The sequence below is a fragment of the Cebus imitator genome, unplaced genomic scaffold (genome assembly GCF_001604975.1).
Source record: "Cebus imitator isolate Cc_AM_T3 unplaced genomic scaffold, Cebus_imitator-1.0 Scaffold26, whole genome shotgun sequence".
Taxonomy (NCBI): Eukaryota; Metazoa; Chordata; class Mammalia; order Primates; family Cebidae; genus Cebus; species Cebus imitator.
The window spans coordinates 10,061,043-10,081,804 of NW_016107341.1; the positions used below are offsets into that span (position 1 = coordinate 10,061,043).

Genomic DNA, 20,762 nt, shown 5'->3' on the forward strand with positions numbered 1-20,762 from the left:
AGCAATGGAACAGAACAGAGGCCTCAGAAGCAACACCACACATCTACAATCATCTGATTTTTGACAAACCTGACAAAAACAAGCAATGGGGAAAGGATTCCCTGTTTAATAAATGGTGTTGGGAAAACTGGCTAGCCATGTGCAGAAAGCAGAAACTGGACCCCTTCCTGACACCTTACACTGAAATTAACTCCAGATGGATTAAATCTAAACATAAGACCTAACTCCATAAAAACCCTAGAAGAAAACCTAGGCAAAACCATTCAGGACATATAGGCAAGGACTTCATGACTAAAACACCAAAAGCATTGGCAACAAAAGTCAAAATAGAAAAATGGATCTAATTAAACTCCAGAGCTTCTGTACAGCAAAGGGAATAATCATTAGAGCAAACAGGCAGCCAACAGAATGGGAAAGATTTTTTGCAATCTACTCATCTGACAAAGGGCTACTATCCAGAATCTACAAAGAACTAAAGCAGGTTTACAAGAAAAAAACAAACCCATTCAAAAGGGGGCGAAGGATATGAACAGACATTTTACAAAAGAAGACATATATGAGGCCAAGAAACATGAAAAAATGCTCATCACCATGGGTCATTAGAGAAATGCAAATCAAAACCACATTGAGATACCATTTCACACCACTTAGAATGGCTATCATTAAAAAATCTGAAGACAACAGATGCTAAAGAGGATGTGGAGAAATAGGAACACTTTTACACTATTGGTGGGAGTGTAAGTTAGTTCAACCATTGTGGAAGACAGTGTGGCGATTCCTTAAGGACCTAGAAATAGAAATACCATTTGACCCAGCAATCCTATTACTGGGTATATACCCAAAGGATTATAAATTGTTCTATTATAAAGACACATGCACACATATGCTCATTGTGGCGCTGTTTACAATAGCAAAGACCTGGAGCCAACCTAAATGTCCATCATTGATAGACTAGGTAAAGAAAATGTGGCACATATACATCATGGAATACTATGCAGCCATAAAAAATGATGAGTTTGTGTCCTTCATAGGGACGTGGATGAATCTGGAAACCATCATTCTCAGCAAACTGACACAAGAACAGAAAACCAAACACTGCATGTCATCATTCAAAGGTGAATGTTGAACAATGAGAACACATGGACACAGAGGGGAGCATCACATACCACAGTCAGTGGAGGGGGCTATGGAAGCGGACAGCAGGGGGTGAGGAGGGTAGTGGGGGATAATGAGGGGAGAAATACCAGATATAGATGATGGGGGGGATGAAGGCAGCAAACCACTTTGCCATGTATGTACCTTTGCAACAATCCTTCGTGATCTGCATATGTACTCCAGAATCTAAAGTATAATAATAAATAATTAAATAAGAAAAAATGTAGAAACTGTATTTCTACCAGAAACATCTCTCTCTCTCTCTTCTGCCCCTTCCCTTTCTCTCTTAATAGCTTGATGCTGTAGTATGATCAGCACATAGGAGCTAGGAAATATTGAAAAGAAAATGTATTCTTAGGAATCACTGCATGTTCTAAATTCCATAGAGCACATTTGGAATCCTTTGACTGCATTCCATCCTGTTTTGGCCTACATGACTGTGAGACCTTGTATGCAATGATTTGGGAATTCAACCAGTCTGCTGCAATGGTTAGTGATCATTACTCATTTAACCTGGTGAGAGAGGTTTCTTTGGATCAGTATAGAACAGTGATTTTCAAACCTGATATGTCACAGTAGTAATGTATCATATTAGGTGGTTAATAATAACACTGTACTGAAGTTTGTTAGTGACTTTTGCTTTTTATAAATTAAAAGAGATTCCGGGTTAGCCCTGTAGTAACATTATGTGCCCTTGCTCACCTTTCCTTCTAATCTCTTGCTCACCTTTCCTTCTAATCTCTTGAGTAGGCAAAAAAAAAAAAAAAAAGGGGAATGTTGGAGCCACCACCACGGACTGCTCGTAATCCACAGCCTCTCTTATTGTGCATCAGATGGGCAAAACAGAGCATGTGTCTACCGTTACCAATCACATCCCTTGAATGTCAGAGCTTTTAAAAAGCTTGTGAATGTAATCTAAAGGCAAAGAGCAGCACAGTATGATTAAGACCTAGGTACAAAGTATGGCTCTCCTTATTTGTGTAACTGGACACCTTATTTAACCTGTTTAAACCAGTTTCCTTATCCATTTTTATGATAAAGAGTATTTGTGAGGATTATATATGTAAAATAGGATTTATCACAGTATGTGGCAAATAATAACTGTTAAATAACATTACTTGTTCATACCGATAATAAAAGTCAACAGCTCCAGATCAAAAGGGTTTGAACCTTTCCATGAGCTGGAGAGAACTCTGATAAGAGTTTTATTTTTTTAGCAACACAGATCTCCTAGAATGCCTGAGCAGTAGGAACTGCCTGAGTTGACCCATCTAGCAACTGCTAAAGAAGGCCTTCAAGGAATCTTCATACTGTTATTTGGGGCTCTGAAGCCCACTAAGACTTTCTCTATGATTTCTCTAGATGGAAGTTTTTTGGCTACAGACAAAAAAATATCAGAAAGGTCCCTTTTTTAAAAAAATATTTCCAACTTTTATTTTAGGTTCAGGAATACATGTATAAGATATACAGGTTTGTTACATAGGTAAACGTGGGCCATGGTGGTTTGCTGCACAGATCATTCCATCACCCAGGTATTAGGCCCAGTATTCGCTAGTTATTCTTCCTGATTCTCTCCCTCCTCCTACCGTCCACCCTCTGACAGGCCCCAGTGTGTGTTGTTCCCACCCATATGTCTATGCACTGTCATCATTTCGTTCCCACTTATAAGTGAGAACATGTAGTATTTGGTTTTCTGTTCTTGGGTTAGCCTTTTTGCTAACTATACAATTAGTGATTCTTCAGGTTCTCTGTGGTTCAGGCCCTCCTGGGTTGTAGGGGCCATTGTGAAGGTCTTTCTTCCTCTCTCCTACTCCTTTTACCCTGTTGCCTTTCCCCACAGAGGGCCATAAGTTGAATGGCTAGCTGTCACAACTGCTTCAGATACAAACAACTAAAGTTTTTTGTCATGTTTTCTGATCATAGTTGTTACTTATTCCTCCTTGAAATAAAGGAGTCTTTATCTTGCATCCACATGGTGCTTCTAGGGTCACTTCCTGGAAACCCTTCTGACTCTGGGGTTGGTTAGAATGCCAGCTGTATCTTTTGCTGGAAACTCTCCTGCAGAAGAGCTAGAGCCAATTTGCTCATTGACCAAAAGTTTGCTGCTCCTCTGGTTCAAAATGGGTGAGCTGAGCAGACCTCTTTGATTTCCAAAGCTGGTGCAGTAGTTTCCGATTCCATTGAGTATGAGGGAATTTATATATAAAACAGTCTCTTCTGATGGCTATAATTGGATTTTAAGGGCTGCATCGTATATTGTTTTCATGGTCAAAATGGAATCAAGCATGTGGAGTGCATTGCTTTGTGATTCAAAGTCATTGAGCTTCTTCCCAAGCCAGAAAAATCTCCTTTATCCCACCTGCCAAAGGTTCTGTTTCACCCAGACAAGATAAATGCTCTGCAGTTGAGGGAGCCACACTGGCCCTGGTTAAAGACTGAGCATAGGTAAGGGATTAGAGATCATCAAGGGCTTGAGTTTTGAAGGGTCTACATAGACTCTGCATTTCTAGCTCCACCAAAGGATCTAAATGCAAAACAAAGCTGCTCTGTAAGAGAGCCCCTAGAGCTGAGCCCAAACAGCTGCATGCAGGTAGGCCTTACCACTTCTCTAATCAAAAATTTTGAGGCCAGGGTATTTCAGGAACCCCCTAACTGACAAGTAGCACCCTCTCCTAGATGTTGGATAGATGTTGGACACATAAAGACAGATGTTTCTGGAGCATTACTGAACACTGGGACTCTCCAAGCCACTCTGCAGTGAAGACTGTCTCCATTGCTAGACTAAGATGGAATCAAGGGATTCTAGGCTTCTTTCCTGATAGAGCTAAACAAAGGTAAAGCTTTCAGGGAGACTAAAAGGTGGTGGTGTGGCCTCTTTTGACAATGAGGTGCACACACCAAACCAGCCCCTTTCTAAGTATTAGGGCCAAGTCTCTGCCTGCTTCTTGTGGATAGGGATAGCCAAGCTTGATTGTAGAAGATAAAATAGGCCTTTTCGCTGTCATGGCTTAGACAATGGAATTTTTCATAGCTATAGCTGGTTAAATTAGAGTTCTTCATTGAGGTTTTGGGACAAAGCCCAGCTAGTAATCAAGTCTTATTATGCCTTGTTTTTTTTTTTTTTTTTTTTTTTTTTTTTTTTTTTTTTTTTTTTTTTTTTTTTTTTTTTTTTCCATACATATTTTTTAAATCTAGAGACCTAGCAAGAAAACTGAGCAGTTAAAGGCAGGATGTAGATGTTACTGGATATCCTGGGTCTTCTTGACCAGTCACTATATTAATCATACTTCAACATCCCATATGTTGCTATAACAGGATACTACAGACTGGGTAATTTATAAAGAAATTTATTTATCATAGTTATAGAGGCTGGAAGTCCAATATCAGGTGCCAGCAACTGGCAGGAGCCTTCTTGTTATATCATCCCATGGCAGGAGAGAAGGGGCCCTAACTCATCCTTTTGTCAGGAACCCACTCCCGTGATAACTCACTCACTTCCACGATAATGGCATTCATCTCCTAATCAACTCTTAAAGGTCACACCTCTCAACAATGTTGCATTGAGGATTAATTTTCAACACATGAACTTGGGGAACACATTCAAACTATAGCATCACACCATGATTAGGTGCAAAGAGACCCTTGCCAGAAAGTCTCTATTCATTCCAGAATCTTATTAGAAGTTCAATAATATTAGTTCTTATAAATAGTGATTAGCAAAATACAATCAAAAGATTAGAAGCTAAGCTCCTTTGAGTAACACATTATTCATTCACTGTCATCTTGCCCAAAGTTGGCTGTTAATAATCTAACGAGTTTTGCAGAGACTCCTAGGACCCGATTTCATGGTATGTTCTTTCAATGAGGTTAATAGTATTCATATCAGAGTTATCTCTAGACCTATCAGGAAAAGTTGAGTTTCTAACCCCTTCTCAAAAATTTTCAAGGACCTACCCCCTTCTCTCTGATCCAGCTCCAGCTGGCTGCCCTCCTGCAGGCGTGGGCCCAGTGAGAATGGCTATTTTACGAGTAATTTTTCTTTCTTTTTTCTATTTCATTTTAACACATACTTCCTTGGATAAGAAACCATTTTCTTCCTCAGGCCTCAAGTAACCAGGGGCTCATGGTTTAGCTCACACCACAGCTACTTAATTAAGAAAGTTTCTCTGTGAAATCTACATGCCTGGGCCACATTGTGCACTTTATACTTTGATAATATTAATTCTTAGTATTTTTCACATCTGCACAATAGAACCTTACCTTCCATGTCAGGGAAAGGTCAAGGATTCTTATTTTAAGCATTTCATATGTTATTTCATCAGGTCAGTTAAAATACTTGCATATTTTTTTCCTCAGTCAAAAGGCAAAAACTTGTGAGCTGGTTTAATCAGATTATTCTCTTAATCCCTTAGGGGAGATTAACTGAATGGACTGTATTTTGAGAAATGAACAGAGGAAGAGCTAGAGTTAAAGTTTTGAACACCTGCTTGGTCAAGGAAGGGAAGATGCTTAAAGTCAAAGGCCTACTGGAAAAGGGATAGGAAACCACAAAGGCCACTTTAGAACAACTCACAATGTTTGCTTCAATTTGGCAAAAAATACAATGAAATGAAACTTCCTAACACTGAAAGCCACTATGTATTATGAACATCATAGCCTTATACTATATTTTCTCAGAAAGTAGTCTCAAAGTTTATCATAGTCAGGTACATACTTACTTGGAAATATTTGTGCAGTATTGCATCTTAAGGATCCGGAGTTGTTTGCAGCCTATCTGAAGGTCCTCAAGGATTTGGTCAGTAAGCAAGACACAACCAGAGATATCCAAAATGTGCAGGTAATGACATTTTGCTGATAATATCTCCATCGCTGAGTCAGTAATCTGAACACAGAGCCAAAGTAAGTACTGGTTATTCAAACACCATCTCAGGGAAGAACAGTGCCTTAGTCACTCTGGGCCACTATAATAAACTACCACAGACTGTGTGGCTTAAACATCAAACATGTATTTCTCACAGTTCTAGAGGTTGGGAAGTCTAAGATCAAGATAAAGATAGAGGTACCTTCAACTGGTGTCTTGGGAAGTCCCTCCTTATTTGCAGATGCCTGCATTCTTGCTCTCTTCTCACATGGCAGAGAGAAAGGGAGACAGCTCTAGTCTTCTCTTCTGATACAGTCATAATCCCATCATGGGAGCTCTACCCTTACTATCTCTTCTAAACCTACTTACTCCCAGAGGCCCCACTTTGTATTACTGTTGCAGTGGAAGTTGGGGTTTCAACATAAGAATTTCTGGAGGACAAACATTCAATTTAAAACAAATAGAATAACAAAATCAGAACACTTGCAAATTCTTTTACCCAGCTTGTCACATGATGGGCCTGCAATTCAAGTGAGTTGTTAGTAACTGTTTCTAAATAAGGTCAGAACACTAAAATATCTGCCTCAGCTAGCACAAATAGAAATTGTGATCTTAGCAAGGCACAGTGGCTCATGCATGTAATCCCAGCACTTTGGTAGACTGAGGCAGGCAGACTGCTTGAGCCCAGTTCGAGACCACATGGTGAAACTCCCAAAAATACAAAAATTAGCTGGGCACCAATGGTAGCTCGCACCTGTAGTCCCAGCTACTTGGGAGGCTGAGGTGGGGGGATGGCTTAAGCCTCAAAGGTGCAGTGAGCCAAGATCATGCCACTACACTAGGTAACACTGCCTCCGTAACAAAGCGAGACCCTGTGCCCGATTCCCACCAGAAAGAAAGTTGTGATCTTGCTGTTATTTTCATTTAAGAGGCCTCTGGTTTGGATAGGAAACTTCATCAAAAGTTTTGGTAATACCTGTCACACCAATATGAGCAACTTATGAAATGCTATAGAGATGGGATTTGGCTTTAAATTTAAAATCCTCTCTAAGGCATCATCAATTTGAAAACATATGTTTAACAACATTACATGTTAAAAAAAAACTACAAAATATATATCCTCTGAAGTTAATCTGCAGACAGGATTGTATTACTATGAGAAAGGACCTGGACATCACTGATGGCTTGGATGTAAAAAAGATGGAGTAACCCGGTTCTGGAAAGGAACAAGTAGGTGAGACATATATTTGGAAGCAAGGGGAGGAAGAAAAGCAGAAGCCGCAGAGACTACACAAGTCCCACTCTGAAATATCCTGCCAAGGGTTCTAACATCTCACAGTTTTGCCCAGATGTCCTACAGAGGTAATTCAACTATACTACTTAAATTATTTCACTTACTCCAGGACTAGCTTTTGAATTTATAGCTGAACTAAGCCCAGCTGCAGAATCAACTAGATTACTCTTTCCAGTGGAATTTTTTCCAACTGGATTCAATTTCTTATTTTAAATGTTTGAATAGTCTAAAAAACATAGGCCATGAGGCTTGGCTCTTGTTTTAACATAAAGTTAAAAGAATTATCCAGAAAAGCATTTCAGTTTGAAATACACACTTTTTAAGTTTGGGAAAAAGAGATGTTGTCATTGTCTAAACATGCTTTGTTTCCAGAACATGCTCAGGACCAAGGTTAAACATTACGACTGACTCTCACAAAAATGCCTTCAGACATTCCTGCCATACTAGGTTGATCTCTGAGGATCTGATGACAGGAAAAAAAAAAAAAAAAAAAAGCCCTCAGAATTGTAAAGGAAAGGAAGGACAGTGAGGTGATGGAAAAGTCTAGGGAAGGTGGCGTTCAGAGTGGTAGGTTTGGTTTGATACTAGGAGAGCTGAAAAGGAGCCTGACAGTTCCTGTAGATCAGAAGCTCAAGTTGTTCAATGACTGAGGTGATATCGTTGGGATTTATGGATTAAGGGCTGGGAACTGGAGATGGAAATAACTTTGCTACATTTTTAACTCCCAGATATAAGGACCTGGTCCCAGCATCACTAGGCAGATTATGTTACTTTCAACACAACTACCTTTGATTCTCTGGAAAAAAAAAATGTTTTGGTTTATTTTTAAATGAAATTATCTTACATTTTAACAATAATATAAGCACATTGCCAAAAAATAGCAATAATAGCAAAGGAAAGCAATCATAAATTTATCACCTTAACGTAACTACTTTTAATGTTCTATAATATTTCTTGCTAGCTCCCCATTCCTACCTCCCATTAATGGATTTGTAAATATAGTAATTACATTTAGGTTGCATCCTGCTTTTTTTTTTTTTTTTTTTTTTTGAGACAGTCTTGCTTTGTTGCCCAGGCTGGAGTGCAGTGCCATGATCTAGGCTCACTGCAACCTCTACCTCCTAGGTTCAAGTAGTTCTCCCGCCTCAGCCTCCCAAGTAGCTGGGATTACAGGCACCTGCCACCACGCCCAGCTAATTTTTGTATTTTTAGTAGAGACGCGGTTTCACTATGTTGGTCAGGCTGGTCTCAAACTGCTGACCTTGAGTGATCTACCCACCCACCTTGGCCTCCCAAAGCGCTGGGATTACGGGCATGAGCCACCATGCCTGGCCTTTTTTTTTTCTTTTTTCTTTAAAGAGTTGGGTTTCACCATGTTTCCCAGGCTGGCCTGGAACTCCTGGACTCAAGCTGTCCTCTTGCCATAGCCTCCCAAGTGGCTGGGACCATAGCTGTGCACCACCAAACCCAGCTTGCATCTTGCTTTTTTGTTTTCCCCAGTGCATTCTCATACTACTTGACAGTCTTCATATTTACAATCTTTAATTATTATAAAATGGTTTAATAGATGTGGTTTAGTTTATCATTCACATATTTCTGGTCATGTCAATTGTTTTCAAGTTTTTACTATTTAAATAACATTTTGATGACTGTGTTCATAAATATAGTTTTTTCCAAGTTTTGGACTGTTTCCCTTAGGATAGATTTCAGAAAGTGGACTTGTATGCTATAGTTTGAATGTTTGTCCTCTCCAAAACTCATGTTGAAAGTTAATCCTTGATGTGACAGTATTGAGAGGTAGGGTGCTGAAGAGGAGATCGGGTCATGAAGGCTCTGCTCTCATCACTGGATTAACGTGTTATCATGGGAGTGGGGCTGGTGGCTTTATAAGAAGAAGAAGAAAGACCTGAACTAGCCTGTTAACATGCCTAGCTCCCTTGCCATGTGATGTCCTGCATTGCCTTGGAACTCTGCAGAGAGTCCTTGCCAGCAAGAAGGTTCTCCACCAGATGCTCCACCTTGACCTTGGACTTCCCAGCCTCCAGAACTGTAATATTACTAAACAGATTTTGTTCTTATAAATTACCCAGTTTCAGGTATTCTGTTATATACAACAGAAAATAGACTAAGACAGGGCATGATCATTTCTGTGGCTCTTGTTTATGTACTTTCACATTGCTTCACAAAAGGATTATACCCATCTATAATGCTACCTACAATACAAGGACCAGTTTCACTGGCCCCCTGCCACCCACTGGCCATTACCATTAAAAAATATGCAATTTGGTAGGTAATAAATGATACTTCAAATAATGTTTTAACTTGGATTTCTTTCTTATGTAGGATCTTTTTCCACATTGTTTACTAGTAGTATTTTCTTAGATTTGAATCCTGCAGCTCTGACATTGTGACCATAGGCAAATTGCTTAAATTCTGAGCCTCAGTTTCCCCATTTGTAGAATGGTTACCCAAGACTGCCACAGAACTAAAGGAGAGCAGGTATGTGACCAGTGACTTGCCTAAAGTAGGCACTCAATAAATAACAGCTGTAATTATGACTATTCATATCCTTTGCCATTAATATATGAGATCTGGCTTTTTAAAGTAGGAACCCTTTAGACAAAAGAGAACTTGACCATTGTCTTTCAGTTTGCTGAATTATACTTTTGTTTTTTCTCCCTCTTTCCCCTTCCCCATCAATTCCTGTTTCGATTGTGTGGGGAGTCAGGTAATTTTACTAGCACTTCTAGTGATGATCCCAAGAAAAAACTGCCTTGAAGATGGACAGCAAGAAAGAGGCTGAAGAGTCCACAAAATGAACTTTTAGGTTAATAGCAATTGGTTTCATGAGATATTAACTAATGAAAATCTAATGCAGTAACAAATGATGTGTTTTGAAGTTCAGGTCAAAAAAAGAGAGCCCAAGTTTTTGCTCTAGCTTTTTGTAAAGCCCCTGAACCATGGGAAGGCTTTTAAATATAATAAAAATATTTTGAATATAAGATGGGCATGCTGGCTCATGCCTGTAATCCCAGCACTTTGAGAGGCTGAGGCAGGTGGATCACTTGAGCCCAGGAGTTTGAGATCAACCTGGGCAACACTGTGAAACCCTGTATCTGCAAAAAATACAAAAATTAGCTGGGCATGCCTGTAGTCCAGCTACTCAGGAGGCTGAGGTGGGAGGATAACTTGAGCCTGGGAAGTTGAGGCTGCAGTGAGCTGTGATTGCACCACTTACACTGCAGCCTGGGTGACACAGTGAGACCTTGTCTCATATATATGTAATATATATGAGATATATTACATATATTTGCAAGAGAGGGAAAGGCTCTCAGGAAATTATCTTCTTGCATATTATGTTATATTATGCTATATTTGGCTATTTCCTAACAGCTCTGTTGTATTATTTTTATTTGTGAGAATGTAGCTGCTGTAGATTAAAAATGGCCACAAATGCTTTGCAGCTACTCTTAGCAAGAAGTAGAGTCTGTTTCCTCACCTCTTGAATCTAGGCTAACCTTGTGACTTGCTTTGACCAGAAGAATGGAGGAGAAGTCATATTCTTCTGGGCCAGGCCTCAAGATGCCTTGTAGTTTGTACCCTCAGCCCTTAGCCTCTTGGAATGTGTTACTTCCCTTGAAGCAGCTCAGCCAGCTTGTTGGAGGATGAGACCATGTGAAGTGGAAGGAAGTTGTCCCAGTGGGGTCCCCTAGGCCAACCAGCTCTTAGGGGAGTCAAGAGATGACTGCAGCTGCTTGGGCAACCCTAGGGCCAACCACTATCAGAAGAACCACGTAGCCAGAACCAGCCCAAATTCCTGGCCCACAGGATTGTGAGAAAATAAAATGGTAGTTGTCTTAAGCCACTGAGTTTGAGAGTGACTGTTTACACAGCAACAGATCAGCCAATACCATGTGCCAGGAATCTCACCCTTTGTAATATATAGTAAAATATGACCCATTGATCATTTCTTTTCCTTATGACCATTTTGAAACCTCTAATTGATTTTCCTTGTGGTCATTTTAAAACCTCTAAGGCGAAAGAATTTCCAAACATGTTAGCCAGCTGCACTAAGAAAGTAAAGGTTGAAAAGGGTAGGATTGTCATGGGGAATCACAGAATTAGCAAATCTCTTACTCCTCTCCCTTTACACAGCAAGTCTGTGGAATTGGGATAAAGTTACCTCACTAAACATTCAGTCATTTGCCCAATACTCTATACCTTTCCACTCCTAATTTCCCCATCTGTAAAATTAGGGTAATTTAAAACAAAAAATAGTGTTTATTCTCATCTCTCATTGTTTCAGTGGTCTGGAGACATTTCTCCAGATAATAAACTTTTTGGATAAAGTGTTTTATCTGGAGACATTTCTCCAGATAATAAACTTTTTGGATAAAGTGTTTTATCATATAGGTATAAGAGAAATTCTGTGCATGTCCTGGGGATTTCTCCCAGCTCACAGGGTTATGTAGCTTTAGCTAAGCCTGGGGCCTTCGGGGAGAGCAGCCGGGCTTTGTGACCTGGCTCAGTCACCTTCTCAGAAGTATTTCACCTGCAGGACAGTTCAAATAGCCTTGGGCACACCCAGTTCTCTCCATTTGTGGACTGTCATTCTCAAGAATAACTATAGAATGTGCGGGGGATATAACATCCTGAGACCGAGGATGGGGGTACTGACTGGAACAGGCAGGCTCTGTTCCAATTCCCCCTAGAAACAGGACATCTTTCTGTGCTTCAGCCCAGTGGGTCAAGTGAACCCCAGGTTATAAAACCCAAGGTGGTCCAACTTCCAGAGTCCCTCAGCTGCAGTGCAAGTAGAACATTTACAGTTGAGACTTCATCCACCTTGGGCAGCTTTCCTGAGACTTGGGAAACGGGCTCTCCAGGAATTCTCGGCTTCTGTTATGGCTTGCTGCCTATCTGTAAGGAATCCACTTCATAAAGCTTTTTGTATATGAATGTGTCCTGTCTTATCAGAGTCAGACAAATTGGTAACCAGTACACAGTGGACCTGCTTCACGTCACCTACACTGATGACAGAAATGCAGTTCTAAAGCAGTGGCCTGTTTCGCTTACCTTATCCCTCTCAAATGTGCATTGCACAAACATTTTGTCATTGTTCAGGGCTTTCCTTTAATTTTTCCCATTTCCCACCCCCTTTTCTTTCTAATCATGACTAACTCCTACTTCACATCAGTCATGGGGGTCAAAAGTGACAGTGTTAACCACAGGGCATAATGCACTGCTGAGTGCTTTGAATTGGGCCCAGAGCAACCAGCTTTTCCCCTTGATTTGTAGCTACAGTTGCTTTCCTTGGCATTTTAGTGTTGAGCAGGACAAGGTCACAGTACTACTGACTGACCTTGGAGGTGAAGTGGTTGCAAGGAAAAGCTGGTCTTTCTGGGGATGGATAAGGTGACAATTCAAAATTTACCTGTGGACTTTTGGGAAACCTGGCATAAAATGACGATGAATCAGACACTAATGTGTTTTATGGCTCATCAAAATCAACATAAGTGGAGTATGTTAGGCTAGACTACAGACAGCCTTATGACTTCAGGGTGAATTGAGGAATATTCAGATTGGGCCAAATGATGGTCCCCACATCTTCTGAATCGGGATCCTCATCTGACCCACAGTCTGACCAGAACAATTCAGATGATACAGCTAAACCTTTCTACTCCTTTGTATCAGAGTTCTAAAATAATCAACCCTTCCTTCCTTCTTCTCCTTCTAAACATTTGATACAGATTTATGCATTTCATGCATATTTGTTTAACATCCCCCTTAGCCTCTGGGGACAATATCCATGCTCACTCTATAGAAGGAATTCCCTCAGCCTTCATAACAAACAACAAAACAAAACAAAACAAAACAAAAAACAAAAGCAAACAAACAAAATCCTCTGCACTACTCTCCATTTGCACTGGAGCCTTTTCTTTTCTTATTCTCCTACTTTATGCTTTAGAGCCACTAAGAAACCCAGTCTCCATCTGTGCCTACTTTACAACCAGGGCAGTTCTCACTGAGCCATGTGTTGCCCATATGTCTGTGTGGTATGAACGCAAGAATCCCAGTGAAGTATCACTATTTAAGCTGCAGACAGTCAGTTGGTCAGTGCTGTTACCGTTCTGGGTCCCTTGACCCAGCTCACTAATAGGACCAAATGATGATGACCAGAGAGACATCTGGTTCCCCTAGTTCTAAACAAGTATATTATTAAACAAAAACAATTTTGCTGTGAATGTTTTGGCTTAGTTTTGTCATGGTTTACCACATCTTTTTCCCTGCTGCCTCCTCCCTATTATTGCAGCACAATTAGCTAACCATACAAACCAAACAACATAGAAGCCAAACTTCTAGATTAAATAAAGGGCATCTTGAGAGTTGGTGTGATGCTGTAGTAAATAAAAGCCTTCAGTGTGCACAACAGAAGAGAACACGATTGTTAATAACCTTGTAAGTTCTGAGGATTTTAAAAAAAATATTTCTTAGTTTTCTTCCTTCTTCATACTTTACGAACTTAAAGTTTTTCCTGTTAATTTGTGTTGATCAGTATCTTCCACTTTAGAGACTTTCCTCTTATTTCTGGTAATCCTTTTGTTCATGATTAAGAGTGGAGGACTAAAAACGAATTGGAAGGTCTGAGTACATGCTTCTTTACCGTAAGCTTCAATGAAGGATGATCTAGGTGTGTTATCTGCTGGGAACCGCCCCTTCGACTGCCATGTCAGTTATTTTAGGTCTTTCTTCTTGGGCTAGTCACGGTTCCCAGAGAAGAGGTTACCAATCTCCCACCTGGAGAAAAATATCTGCCAGCCAAGTTCTTGATGCTCAGTTGGAAAAAGTGCTTGAACATCTCTGCACTCAGCATTCACTTAATTAGCCTAGCAACCCTCTGTTTTACCATCTCTAGAGTAGTAGGTAATTCAAGAACAATTCTGGCCCTTGCCTCTACCAGAGAACATTTGGTAAGGTCTGGAGGGATAGAATCTTAGGTGCTATTGACATATAGTGAGTAGAGGGCAAGCATGCTGTTAAACATCTACAGTGCACGGGATGCACACACACACACCCCACCACCACCACCACAAAGAATTATCTTGTCCAAAATATCAATAGTGTCAGGGTTGAAGAACCAGGATTTAGGAAATAAATCTCCAGGCTTCTATTTGGGGTGGGGAGAGACAGTTGCCCAGATCTGTGGAGTAGGGGCTGGAACCTAGACATCTAGCTACTTTTTAAGAATCTCTAACTTAGTTTTCCTTATTTTCATACCTACTCTTAACCCAGTTCCAAAGGTACACTGTGTTCCCAAGTTTGAAGATTATAGTATAAATCAGATTTTTTTACCCAGCTTTCTCTACTCTTGGCTTAGGATTCAAAGCGGTCTCTGGTCTGCTAAATTAGTGTGTCTATTTTTAAGCTTCCAAATTTTTGTTGTTCTTGTCTCCTCTCCTGTTTTTCTTATCCACATGGGCCCTCACTCTTCATCTCTAGTTTTGGTAGAGTTTCAAGAGGAACAAAATTACATGTGTATATTCAGTCTACCATTATTAATCCAGAACCCACATCTCTAGTTCTTTACAAGGAGACATGTTCATGGTATATTGAAAAGTCGGTTAAAATGTATTTTGGAAAGTATGATTCTATTCTTTCAAAAAACAAGGCAAAACACAAACTTCCTATAACTATTTCTAATCTCTTTGTACATAGAAAAAAATTCTATAGCATAAAATATCAGCAATGGTTATGTCCAGGTGGTGATGGGACCATGGATTCAAAATTCACCTGTGGACTTTTGGGAAACCTGGCATAGAATGACCAACCAAACACTAATGTGTTTTACACATCAGAATAAACATAAGTTGATTCTGAATCAACATAAGTGGAATATGTTAGACTGGAGCACAGCCTTATGACTTCAGGGTAAGTTGAGGAGTATTCAGATTAGTCCAAATGATGGCCCCCACCTCTTCTGAATCAGGATACTCATCTAGCCCACAGTCTAAACAGAAAAATTCATATGGTAAAGCTAAACCTTTTTACTCCTTTATATCAGAGTACTAAAATAATGGATTCCTGGACGATCCAAGATGGCCGAATAGGAACAGCTCTGGAGTGCAGTTCCCAGCAAGAATGCAGAGGGTGAGTGATCACTGCACTTCCAAATGAATTTTTACTGCCCACAGACTAGGAGATTCCCAGGTGGAAAAGCACCATGAGTCTCCAGCACAGCTATTTCAGCCAGCGCTGCAGGTCTCTGCACAAAAACTCACACAAATCTGGATGCCATTTCAACTGGCACCTGGAACTCCTGGGAGACAAGAGTCGCCCATTCAACTGAAAAAAAGGGGGCTGAAACAGGGAGCCAGGTGATCTGGCTCAGCAGGTCCAACCCCCACAAAGACCAGCAATCTGAAATGCTCTGGATTGAGAGTTTCACAGCAAGAACAGCTGGACCCAGGACAGTCCAGCTCTGTGGGAGAGGGGCATCTGCCATTACCGAGGCAGTCCACCACTACTGAGGCAATCCACCATTCCTGAGGCATTCTGCCATTACCAAGGCAGTCCGCCTTTACTGAGGCAATCTGCCATTGCCAAGGCAGTCCACCATTATAGACACAATCTGCCATTACTGAGGCAGACCGCCATTACCAAGGCATTTCTAACTATACCTCTATAAACAAAACCACAAGGAAGTTCACACGGCAGCTGGGCAGAGCCCAAGGCAGCTCAGCAATGCCTCTGCTGGCCGACTGTGACCAGGCTACCTCCTTGCTGGGCAGGGCATCTCTGAAAAAAGGCAGCAGCACGTCAGAAACTTATAAATAAAGCCCCACATTCCCAGGACAGAGCACCTGGGAAAAAAAGGCAGTTATGAGTTCCGCTGCAGCAGACTTAAACATACCTGCCCAGCAGCTCTGAATGGAACAATGGAGCTCACAGCTCAGAGTTTGAGCTCCCATAAGGGACAGACTGTCTCCTCAAGCAGCTCCCCAACCCCCACATGTCAAGAGACAACTCATAAAGGAGAGCTCAGGCTGACATCTGGTGGGTATCTTTCTGGGACAAAGATAACATAAGAAGAAACTGGCAGCAACCCTTACTGTTCTGCAGTTGCTGCAGGTGATCCCCAGGCAAGCAGGTTCTGGAGTGGACCTCCAGCAGTCCTACAGCAGAGGTGTCTGACTGTTAGAAGGAAAACTAAAAAGCAGAAGGAAATAACTTCATCATCAACAAAAAGGACATCCACTCAGAGACCCCATCTGAAAGTCACCAACCACAAAGAACACAGATAGATAAATCCACAAAGATGGGACGAAATCAGAGCAAAAAGGATGAAAACACCCAAAACCAGAACGCCTCTCCTCCTCCAAGGGATCACAACGCCTCAGCAGCAAGGAAGCAAGGCTGGATGGAGAATGAGTCTGATGACTTGACAGAAACAGGCTTCAGAAAGTGAGTAATAACAAACTTCTTGAGCTAAAAGAACATGTTAACCCAATGCAAAGAAACTAAGAACGTTGAAAAAAGGTTTGATGAAATGCTAATAAGAATAAATAGCTTAGAGAAGAATATAAAAGAATTGATAGAGCTGAAAAACACAACATGAGAACTTCATGAAATATACACAAGTTTCCATAGCTGAATCGACCAAGCAGAAGAAAGGAAATCAGAGGTTGAAAATCAACTCAATGAAATAAAACAAGAAGGCATGATTAGAGAAAAAAAGAGTAAAAAGAAATGAACAAAACCTCCAAGAAATATGGGATTATGTGAAGAGACCTAATCTACATTTGATAGGTGTACCTGAATGTGACGGAGAGAATGAATCCAAGCTGGAAAACACTCCTCAGGATACTATCTAGGAGAACTTCCCCAACCTAGCAAGGTAGACCAATATTCAAGTCCAGGAAATACAGAGAACACCACAAAGATATTCCTCAGGAAGAGCAACCCCAAGGCACATAATCATCAGATTCATGAAATGAAGGAAAAAAATGCTAAGGGCAGCCAGTGAGAAAGGTCGGGTTACCCACAAAGGGAAGCCCATCAGAATCACAGCAGATCTCTCATCAGAAACCCTGCAGGCCAGAAGAGAGTGGGGGCCAATATTCAACACCCTTAGAAAAGAATTTTCAACCTAGAATTTCATATCCAGCCAAACTAAGCTTCATAAGTGAAGGAGAAATATAATCCTTTACGAACAAGCAAGTACTCAGAGATTTCATCATCCCAAGGCCTGCCTTACAAGAGGTCCTGAAAGGAGCACTAAACATAGAAAGGAACAACCAGTACCAGCCTCTCCAAAAACATAACAAATGGTAAAGAGCATCGAAACAATGAAGAAACTACGTCAATTAATGGGCAAAGCAACCAGCTAGCATCAAAATGGCAAGATCAAATTCACACATAACAATATTAACCTTAAATGTAAATAGGCTAAATGCCCCAATCAAAAGACACAGACTGGCAAATTGGATAAAATGTCAAAACCCATGATGTGCTGTATCCAGGAAACCCATCTCACATGCAGGGATACACACACAGACTCAAAATAAAGGGATGAAGGAAGATTTACCAAGTAAAAGGAGACCAAAAAAAAAAGCAGGAGTTACAATCCTAGTCTCTGATAAAATAGACTTTAAACCAACAAAGATCAAAAGAGACAAGGGCATTACATAAGGGTAAAAGGATCAATGCAACAAGAAGAGCTAACGATCCTAAATATATACACAGCCAATACAGGAGCACCCAGATACATAAAGCAAGTTCTGAACAACCTACAAAGAGACTTAGACTTAGTGGGAGACTTTAACACTCCGCTGTCAATATTAGACAGATCAATGAGACAGAAAATTAACAAGCATATTCAGGACTTGAACTCAGATCTGGACCAAGCAAACCTAATAGACATTTACAGAACTCTCCACCACAAATCCACAGAATATACATTCTTCTCAGCACCACATCACACCTACTCTAAAATTGACCACATAATTGGAAGTAAATCACTCCTCAGCAAATGCAAAAGAATGGAAATCATAACAAACAGTTTCTCAGACCACAGTGCAATCAAATTAGAACTCAGGATTAAGAAACTAACTCAGGACCGTACAACTTAATGGAAACTGAACAACTGGCTCTTGAATGTTGACTGGATAAACAATGAAATGAAGGCAGAAATAAAGATGTTCTTAGAAACCAACAAGAACAAAGACACAACATACCAGAATCTCTGGGACACTTTTAAAGCAGTATCTAGTAGAAAATTTATAGCAATTAAGGCCCACATGAGAAGCAATGAAAGATCTAAAATTGACACCCTATCATCAAAATTGAAAGAGCTACAGGAGGAAGATCAAAAAAACTCAAAAGCTAGCAGAAGATAAGAAGTAACTAAAATCACAGCAGAACTGAAGGAGATAGAGACACAAAAAACCCATCAAAAAATTAATAAAACCAGGAACTGGTTTTTGGAAAAGATCAATAAAATAGACCACTAGCCAGATTAATAAAAAAGAAAAGAGAGAAGAATCAAATAGATGCAATAAAAATCGATAAAGGGGATATCACCACTGATTCCACAGAAATACAAACTACCATCAGAAATTACTACAAACAACTCTATGCACATAAATCAGTAAACCTGGAAGAAATCAATAAATTCCTAAACACTTGCACCCTCCCAAGCCTAAACCAGGAAGAAGTCAAAACCCTGAATAGACCAACAACAAGGGCTGAAGTTGAGGCAGCTATTAAGAGCCTACCAATCAAAAAAAAGCCCAAGTCCAGATGGGCTCACAGCCGAATTCTACCAGTCATACAAAGAGGAGCTGGTACCATTCCTTCTGAAACTATTCCAAACAATCCAGAAAGAGGGAATCCTTCACCAATCATTTTATGAGACCAACATCATCCTGATACCAAAACTAGGCAAAGACTCAACAAGAAAAGAAAACTTCAGGCCAAATATCCATGATGAACATAGATGCAAAAATCTTCAAAAAAATACTGGCAAAACAATTGCAACAGCACATCAAAAAGCTTATCCATCATGATCAAGTACGCTTCATCCCAGGGTTGCAAGGCTGGTTCAACATATGCAAGTCTATAAACGTAATTCACCACATAAACAGAACCAAAGACAAAAACCACATGATTATCTCAATAGATGCAGAGAAGGCCTTCAACAAAATTCAACAGCCCTTTATGCTAAAAACTCTCAATAAACTAGGTATCGACAGAACGTATCTCAAAATAATAAAAGCTAGTATGACAAACCTACAGCCAATATCATACTGAATGGGCAAAAACTGGAAGCATTCCCTTTGAAATCTGGCACTAGACAAAGATGCCCCCTCTCACCACTCCTATTCAATATACTATTGGAAGTTCTAGCCAGAACAATCAGGTAAGAAAAAGAAATAAAGGGTATTCAATTAGGAGAGGAAGAAGTCAAATTGTCTCTATTTGCAGGTGACATGATTGTATATTTAGAAGACCCCATTGTCTCAGCCCAAAATCTTCTTAGGCTGATAAGCAACTTCAACAAAATCTCAGCATACAAAATAAATGTGCATAAATCATAAGCATTCCTATACATCAGTAACAGACTTAAAGAGAGCCAAATCAAGAATGAACTGCCATTCACAATTGCTGCAAAGAGAATAAAATACCTAGGAATACAACTAACAAAGGATGTAAAGGACCTCTTCAAGAAAACTACAAACCACTGCTCAATGAAATAAGAGAGGACACAAACAGATGGAAAAACATTCCATGCTCATGGTAAGGAAGAATCAATATTCTGAAAATGGCCATACTGCCCAAAGAAATTTATAGATTTAACACTATCCCCATCAAGCTACCTATGACCTTCTTCACAGAACTGTAAAAAAACCACCTTAAACTTCATATAGAACCAACAGAGAGCCCACATAGGCAAGTCAATTCTAAGCAAAAAGAACAAAGCTGGAGGCATCATGTTACCTGACTTCAAACTATAATACAAGGCTACAGTAATCAAAACAGCATGGTACTGATACCAAAACAGAGACACAGAGCAATGGAACACAACAGATGCCTCAGAGGCAATACCACCCATCTATAACCATCCAATCTTTGACAAACCTGACAAAAGCAATGGGGAAAGGATTCCCTGTTTAATAAATAGTGTTGGGAAAACTGGCTAGCCATGTGCAGAAAGCAGAAACTGGACCCCTTCCTGACACGTTACACTAACATTAACTCCAGATGGATTAAAGACTTAAACATAAGACCTAACTCCATAAAAACCCTAGAAGAAAACCTAGGCAAAACCATTCAGGACATAGGCATAGGCAAGGACTTCATGACTAAAACACAAAAAGCAATGGCAACAAAAGCCAAAATAGACAAATGGGATCTAATTAAATTCCAGAGCTTCTGCACAGCAAAAGAAATACG

The 20,762-nt window shown here is 40.2% G+C and overlaps 1 protein-coding gene across 1 annotated transcript in view; it reads right to left on the reverse strand.

Moving 5' to 3' along the window:
- Positions 1-20,762, reverse strand: part of FBXL13 (F-box and leucine rich repeat protein 13) — a 247,122-nt gene that overhangs the window by 6,674 nt on the left and 219,686 nt on the right. The window contains exon 20 of the mRNA XM_037736579.1: positions 5,874-6,037. Within this exon, the coding sequence (XP_037592507.1) occupies positions 5,874-6,037 (164 nt within the window). The remainder of the gene's footprint in view (positions 1-5,873; positions 6,038-20,762) is intronic.